The sequence below is a fragment of the Monopterus albus genome, unplaced genomic scaffold (genome assembly GCF_001952655.1).
Source record: "Monopterus albus unplaced genomic scaffold, M_albus_1.0 scaffold8.1, whole genome shotgun sequence".
Taxonomy (NCBI): Eukaryota; Metazoa; Chordata; class Actinopteri; order Synbranchiformes; family Synbranchidae; genus Monopterus; species Monopterus albus.
The window spans coordinates 1,549,284-1,557,717 of record NW_018127888.1 but is presented as its reverse complement, the minus strand read 5'-3'; the positions used below and the strand labels follow the sequence as shown (position 1 = coordinate 1,557,717).

At 40.6% G+C, this 8,434-nt stretch overlaps 1 protein-coding gene across 3 annotated transcripts in view; it reads left to right on the top strand.

Annotated features, from left to right (window-relative positions):
- The window catches only part of dpf1 (double PHD fingers 1), a 35,613-nt gene that overhangs the window by 11,755 nt on the left and 15,424 nt on the right, over positions 1 to 8,434 (top strand). For 2 of the 3 annotated variants that reach the window (XM_020585601.1, XM_020585619.1), the window contains exons 4-8: positions 553 to 660; positions 1,387 to 1,514; positions 2,411 to 2,500; positions 3,256 to 3,334; positions 3,437 to 3,568. In XM_020585601.1, coding sequence (XP_020441257.1) covers positions 553 to 660; positions 1,387 to 1,514; positions 2,411 to 2,500; positions 3,256 to 3,334; positions 3,437 to 3,568 — 537 coding nt within the window. The remainder of the gene's footprint in view (positions 1 to 552; positions 661 to 1,386; positions 1,515 to 2,410; positions 2,501 to 3,255; positions 3,335 to 3,436; positions 3,569 to 8,434) is intronic. The other variant, XM_020585610.1, reaches the window with a different exon arrangement.

The window sequence follows — 8,434 nt, the reverse complement described above, 5'->3', positions numbered from 1 at the left end:
CCAGTGCCAGCTGGGATTGGCTCCAGCCCCACCGCAACCCTGTTCAGGATAAGCGGTATAGATAATGGATGGATGGAAATGTACATTTAGCCATGCAACTAAGATATTGTACAGTTACTCATGGTTCCCAGAGGATGAATTCTGACTTTCTGATTAGCACCTGCAGGTTGATATCTGTGGTTCAGAGTGAAATGTTTTGACAGCCTTTAGAGGAAGATGAATTGTAGTAGTCATCTGGTCAGACTTCTTTATTTGGTTTTACTTTGTATTTACCTACAAAACTAATGATGTACCCATCAGCTTCAGCTGTACTTTGCATTTAGTGCAAACATGTTAAAACACTAAACAGATATGTGTAAGAATTATGTTATGTTGCTATGGTACCTTCTCTGTAGACTCTTAACTTGGTTAATATTATAAAACATCACAATTAGTAAAGCAAACTTAAAACTGTGTGATCCATTTGTGTACAAACCTTCTTCTTACACTTATTGACATATAAATTATCATATTATATATTTTAAGCTGTAATATGTACGCTCTCTGTCTCAGGTCATGCGCCAGGCCAGTTGTACACATACCCTGCTCGCTGCTGGCGCAAGAAGAGACGGCTAAACATCCTGGAGGACCCACGGCTTGTACCGATCGAGTTTAAGATCGGTAAGGAGGAACTGGGATCGCCCATTTTAAGCACTTTTACCATTGACAACATTGTGGAATGGGATGGGACGCATAATGGCAAAACTGACAACCCTCAAACATTTCCCCCTTTTATTGGTTTGTTTACTTTGACCTCTTATAGCTCAGGCTTGTCTCCCAAAAATCCATAGTAAAATAAACACAATAAATACATACAAAGATCATCAAATAGTGTATACCACACATACTGTATGAACTAATAGCATGCTCATTTATTGCCTTTAATTAGCTTTAAAGTGTAAAAAATCTTTTTTCCATTTTGTCTGATAGCATCACTGTATACTCTATCAGCTTACACAGTTATTACTGAAGTTGTATTATATTATAAACATGTCTCCAAAATGTATCTTGATAATTCTGGTGTTTTTGAAAACCTAGGGAATTTAAAGTAAAGTTCTGCTGCACACCATGTTTGTAATGACCAGCAGATCAGTGAGTGCTAAGCTATCGACCTTTACTCATTTAAGTTGTTGACCCTTAGTCAAAAGATCAGAAAGAATCACCACTTCCAAAGGAAGGTGAAAAAGAACGTTTCATAAATAGTTATTTAGTAAAATTCACAATAAATTTGTGCCTTCATGAACCAGCCAAATTTCATTTCCTCGGGGCACTGTCAGCGCAACTGAGCATGCCACCATGACTGTGAGATTTCTACTGTTTTCTGACTGTAACTGCCTCATTCCTCAGACTACGAGGCTTCTCTAAAGAAGGAGGGGGGTATCCCAGATGGCCCTGTGCTGGAGTCTCTGCTCGCTGGGGAAACCTTGGACAAGAAGGTAGAAACCAAGGAAGAAGAGCCAATGAGCGAGTGCCAGGTGAGACTCCTGTTTTTCTTTCTTCTCTCTTTCTCTATGTTCTTTGTCTTGTTCTTGTTTTCTTATATTAGCCCATCTATCTCTTTTTATGTCTGTATTACCCTCTGTGAATGGGTTTCTTTGTCTGTCTCTTCCTTTGTCTCTCGGAGTGTGTTTTGGCTGTGACATAGGCTCCCTGCGGCCGTGACAATTCCCTCCTGGCACCGAGTGTGTGCGCGTGCTTCTGATAGTGTGTGATTGCGTTGTAGCCAGTCCTGGGTTTTACAGGGATTTTGCTTGTGCGTGTTTTACAGAGTATGAACACTTTTTACAAGACATTTGATTTATACAGCATGTTGCAGGAACTTCTGAGCAAAAACGTAATGTCCATCAGTCGGAGCTTGTGGCACTGGAACAGCTAATCAAACCACAGATGAGGGAATGACCCTGAGAGCTAGTAGAGTAGTGTTTGGGGTCTCCCCTCTGACTCCAGTCCAGCTCCAGGCTCTCCCAAAGGGGATATTCATCGATTTTACATAGTTTATTTATCGGGAGTCTTACACAGTCTCAAAACAGTGGCATACTGTCTTTTTTGGCTCTGGATGGACCATCAGGGTCATTTGAAAAGAAAGAAAAGATGCTAAGAAATACAGCAATGGGGTTGTCTTAACTTGACTTGAGTCTTGCTAATAAAAAAGTCTGCATTATAAACTGGAGATGAGCAGTTTGAGGTGAGCTGGCAATGAGTAAGTCGGCCTCATAAAAGAGGCTATTTCACTGAATTATGGAAAGTGTTGTATTCAGTGTTTTTAGCAAACTGATAGGACTGATAGAATGGAAAGAGTCAAAGGAAAGGAAAAATAAACTAACTAACCTGTCTGACAGTCCACCTGTCTCTCTCTTTATCTCACCCAAAGAAGTTACTTGTCGGGGATTTCCCTCATGAGCTAGAGGTGGATGAGATGGAGGAAGACATGCCGAAGCGCAAAAACCGTACCAAAGCACGGGTAAGACAACAATGCTTCATGCTTCATCTTTCTTTTTTTCTCCTGGTCATTTATACTGAGCTAACAAGCCAGAAAAGAAATTGTTTGGCTGCCAGTGTAGAATAATGAAGCCAAGGAAGCCAAAGTCAAAATGACCCAGATTCAACTGTGATGGACTTGATGTGAAAGTGTGTCCAGCCTGTCAGATATAGAACATAAAGAACTGTGTATTAAATAACCGTATAAGATGGCTGGCCATAATATATTCTGATGTACAAAACTCTGAAGGAATTGTTTACTCAGTCTTACCACGCAGTCTGTAATGAAATGTGATATGACAAAACAACAGTTATTATAGAGAGTAAATGCAAACTGATCCAGAAATCAAAATCAAGCTGGGATGACCTCTTTTTTAAAACTTTGATTAGACCTGACAGTCATCCCCCCGCCCCACTCTGTCTGGGCTTTATATGGGTAGATAATCAAGCATTAACAAAATCCTGAACAGCATCTGACACACATACACATGCTCACACTCAGACCCCAGGGTTGCTAATTGGAGATGTTGCTCCCCTGCTAGGTGTCATCAGCCCCCTCCTGCTGGAAGTGGAGCTTTACACTGAGAGCAGATGATTAGAATGCAAACATTTTGTGTGTGCACATGTGTGTATGTGTAGACACTTGAAGACACAGGACTTGTGTGAAAAGTGCAGAAGTTCAAACTTTATGTTTCATGTGTGATTTTGCATGTGCCATTGTGTGTGTCTTCACTGCAGGCCTATGGTGTTGGGGGCATGAGAAAGAGACAAGAGCCGCCTACCATTGAAGATAGAGACAAACCTTATGTTTGTGACAGTGAGCGTGCAACTTTTCATTTTCTATTTTCTTGTTTTTGTTTTTTATCCTGACACTGACAGAAAACTAATTTAATGCTCTGCCTGTCTGTGTGTCTTCCAGTCTGTGGAAAGCGCTATAAGAACCGCCCCGGACTGAGCTACCACTACACTCACACACACCTAGCAGATGAGGAGGGGGAAGAAGACTCAGAACGACACACGCTACCCTTCCAGCGCAAGAACAACCACAAGCGTGAGTCTGCTGTCTGAATATTAAACTTATTTAGAATTGTCTTGTCATCCATCATCATCCCTTATTTACTTCATGTGGAGTGCTTTGGTTGGACAGGCAGCTTGATTCTGGCTCCTCAGCCACATAGAGAACATGTAAGTTTAGCAGTTTCAGAGTCATTCCAACAAAATTATCACAATATTATTAAGAACTATTGATTGTCCCAGAGTTCATGGTTAGAGTGCATGGGCCAAATCCAAAATGTGCACTTGTGTTGATAAAGGATAAGATTTCTCCCTGTGGAGTACTGGGTTGAGATGATTTCTTCAGCTCCCATGGATTCAGAGTTATGCAGAGATGAACTTTGCCTGGGGTAGATGAAAATGGATCACTGCAAGTCCTCAGACCCGGCGTCTTCTTGACCTGGGTCAAACAAGGGACTATTGGGTTAGCTTTGCTGAACTGATGTTTCAGTTATGGATGCAAATGTTATTTGATTTGCATAAGATTGAACAGCTCTGACTAGTCTAAAAAAGGCAAGAAAAAAACATTGGTTAACGACATAATGCAATTTTACGTAATTTTATAATTCTGCAGTAATGTGTTTATACAGCCATAGTTGCAGTTGGGTGTGTCTCTAGAGACAGAAGCAGTGAAAACAAGGATTATGTCACAGCACCCTCATATGAATAGAGACAAATGGGTAAAACATGAATAGGCCTGCATTATGTGCGCAACTTGCAGGAAAAGTTTGTGGTTTTACTCTGGATTGCCTTTGTGTATATTTTTTATTTCAACAGTGTAGCATTTCACCTTTCATTGCCTGGGCTGCTTTTCAGTCTGTGAGAATGCAGAACCAGCTGCCAACGGCCTTTGTCTTGAGAAAATGCACAAAAGTGATAAGGTAGAGTAGCTATTTACATTGCAGTAAAATGAAAAAGTGATATAAATTGATGGTGGCAAGCACACTGTATAAAAGAGTAATAACTTCACATTACAGCAGAATGATCTCGTCTTACTCTGAGATTGTAAAGGTGAGCGGCGTGTTTCTATCAGTCATCACTTACAACATAAAGCGTCTTAAGCCGCAGATTTTCACACATGAACTCCATGAACTATAATCAGGACTGGTCTTTGTCCAGAGTTGTCCTTTCACATATATAGCACACAACAGGGGGGGCACCTGCAGGAGTAGCCAGCTTGTAATTTCGTTACAAACAACCGAGTTTCTTGCCTTGTCTGATGATTCTGGTGCTGGCTTTTAGAAGTTCCTTATTCTTGTCATGTCCCCAGTTAGATATTTTTTTGGTGTCTTTATTGTAAATGACCTTTTTTTTTTCACCATTGGATGTTTGCATTCTTCCAGTTTCATGACAGTCATATGAAAGAACGCCCACTAGCTCAGTGTGAAGACTCCAGACTATATGCTGCTGTTTTCTCACATGGGTTCACTCCTGCTCAGCTGGACCTTACACAGACTTGATACTAGAGAGCTGGCAAAGTAAAGTCTGCTTACGGTCTGAATGGACTGATTCAGACACATACAGCTCCTCCAGGTAATGTCTACAGAATTTCAGGGTTCCAGTGCATGTCTGAAAGGGGCTTTAGTAAGATGATGGGCCACCACTTGCTGCCAGAACAGCTTCAGTGCAACTTTGCATTGATTCTGCTAGTCTCTGAACTCTACAGGAGGGATGAACACCATTCTTCTGATTCAGGTTTTTCCTTTAATTTGTCACTCTCTGCATCTGAATGAATCTAACACTTAAGACAGTTTCAGCAGCTGCTACAGAGATACATCAGCTCAATGAGAGCACAAACAGCTCTTCGATCAACATTCATCAATTCTAAATAACATCATTCATAATCTCTGGGAAATTTTCAGTGCACTCTGCATTCATATTTCAACTTCTACTGTATGCGCTTTTCAATTTACAGTATACAGCATGGCTGCAGCTACTGCTTAATGAGTATCCATTAAAGCTCTAGACAGAATATCATAAGGTAGTCACAACAGACACCCACTAGTGGCTCAGGCATTCTTGCCAGACACTGTACTGTATGTATTTACTTTAGTTATGGGCAGTACTGCATGTAGATGTAGAACGACAGGGATATCTTAGCAGCTAGTGGATGGATTGCCATGAAATTTTATAATGATATTGATGGTGCCCAGAGGACAGTGATGGAAAGTACATTCACTCAAGTACTGTATTTAAGTACAATTTTGAGGTATTGGTACTTTATCTATATTTTCATGTCCTGTTACTACACACTTCATCCTCACTACATTTTAGAGGCAAATGTTTTACTTTCTATTCCACTGCACTTATTTTATATCTTTAGTAACTAGTTACTTTTCAGGATCAGATTGATAAAAAAGCATTATAATCACAAAACTTTAATGATATCTGGTGGAAAATTCACAAGCTACCTATGAAATGAATGTCATTCCCATCAGCCTCAGTTGCACTTTGTGTTTAGTGTTAATCACCAAATGTTAGTAAGGTAACAAGTGAAATTAAGAAGTTGAACGTTTTACCTAGATAGCATCAGCATTGTTATGTGAGCATGTTAATCAAATCTGTGTTTGACATTTTTAACAATGCTCTTCATGAAAAATATCTCATGTACATCTGGCTCATGTGCATGTGTGTTTAAATATCAGTGTGGATTCCGCTTCTCGCCACATCTCTCCCCGTGGGACTGTTGGCTTGTATTTAATCAGATTAACTGCAGGAAGTAAGTATGAGAGTTACTGAGCACTGGCAGATGTCCTGAAGCTGTAAAGGGCCTGAGTGCAAAACCTGGAGGGACTTAGGTTTATACAGGGCTTTAACAAGTAGAGCAAGATTGTCCAAAAATCATTTCTGTTGTAAAAAGCATTGAATGTTATGCATAACAGTGCTGAAGGTGGTAGGCATCCCAAGGCTGCTGTTAGCACGAGGCTACAAATGTTCATCTAAATGTAGAATGGGTGTCATAAGAAAGCCATAAATACCAGGGAACAACAAGCAAATCAAATAGGTTTTAATGAACCGATCATGAATCAGACCTCAAATGTCCGCTCTTATCTGCTGCAGCATCCACATGAACCAGAATGCTTGCAGCCTTTGTTTCTTTGTGACTATTTATATTTTTGGCGTTGTCCTGTAGCTGTGTGTTTTGTATGTTTGCATGCACTTCTTTTAAGGACAATAGTATGCATTTTGTGAGATTGTGGTTTGGCCAGTAATTGTCAGTAATATGGCTACAGTGGTTTTGCTGTCATAAAAACCAAGAGAAATAGTTGTGCACATTTAAAAAGGGAGCGCAGACAATTCATCCACTTTCTTTGTTCCCCCCATTCTTAAACCAAGCAATTTGCTCATAACCACATATCCACATTATCTGTGTATGCTGCAGCAGAACAATGTCCACAGTGAAAGCATGCTGCTTCTCACTTAATTGGCAGTGTGTTTTTAAATTGGCCTGTATGACCGAACAGACTGGTCCAGTGTGTGTGTGTGTGTATGTGTGTGGACATGCTGCAGTCTTAGGTCTCTCCATTGAAGGAGAGCAAGACAGACAGAATTTGAATTGTTTAATATCCCCCACTACCCCCTTTCAAACAGACAGTAATCGCACATACACACATGCACGCACACACTCAGAAAATGCAATCTTCTCTGCTGAAATGAAAAAGGTAGCTTAGCCTTCTTGGCTGGTGTGTATATGTGTGTGTTTCCACATGCACAAGTACACATAAATTTGCAAGGCTCTGTGAGTGTGTACTGTACATACGTGTGAGTGTGCATGCGTTAATGTTTGTGTGTGTGTGTATGTGGCATTATATCTTTCCCCACTCTGCTGGGTATCATGGAGGGTATCCACCACCCTCCACCCTGCACATTTTGGTATATTGCCACATATATAATAATATTAATATGCCTCCTCCGAATGAGAGCAGCCCTGCATGCATAATTCATGCTATATTCTTGCTCAAAAAGCTGTCTAGACGCTATAGTATGTACGCAGCATCCACAACGCAAGTGTGAGTGGAAACTTATCACAAAAATTATAAAACTCTGTCTTTTCTGAACCCTATGCAGTTCCAGTCTCTCTCTGTTTTTCCATCAGCATGATAAATGACAGATTATTCCACCAGGAGATGAGATTTCCTTCCCTCTCTTTCTCTTTGTCCTTCTTTCATCACTTTTCTCTTCTCTTTTTGCTCTGTATCCTCACTTAACCCTCCTCTCCCCTCTCTTTTCAGCCTTCCATTTTCCATTCTCTTCAGTGTGATTTTGCTTCATCCATCATCCAGCTTTGGGTTTCCTTTTAATTTATTTCTTTGTTTTGTGTCTGCACTCCCTGAGATCACAATCACTAAAATCAACCACCACTATTAAACCTCCCTCTTTATATCTGGATTCCAGCCGATGTGCTGCTTACACAGAATAACTAGCTGCAATAAAATTCATGACTGTGTCACGTACTATTTTTTTAAACACTTGTTTTACTTATTTGCGTCTGAACAAGAGAAGAAGAGGTTGGAGGTGTGGAGGGGGCTCTTTTGGCACTGATGTGATGGTGGGGGGGTGGAAGAAAAAGAAGAAGAAGAAGAAGAGGAGGAGGCTGAGGAGAAGTGGATGAATAAGGGGGATGTTTACTTTGGAGGCTGGCCCTGCAATGTCCACCTGAAAATTGGTTTTTGTCTGTATGGAGAGAGAGAAAGAGGTAGAGAAAGAGGAGAAGGAAGGAGGTAAATGAGAAAGAGAGAGCAAAAGAGAGAAATAGCAGGGATATGATAAAGAGATTGCAAAAAGGAAACAAACCGAGAGAAATGGCAACTGTGATTGAATGAGAGAAATAAAAGAAAGACAGGAAGAGACGGGGGGCAGAGGG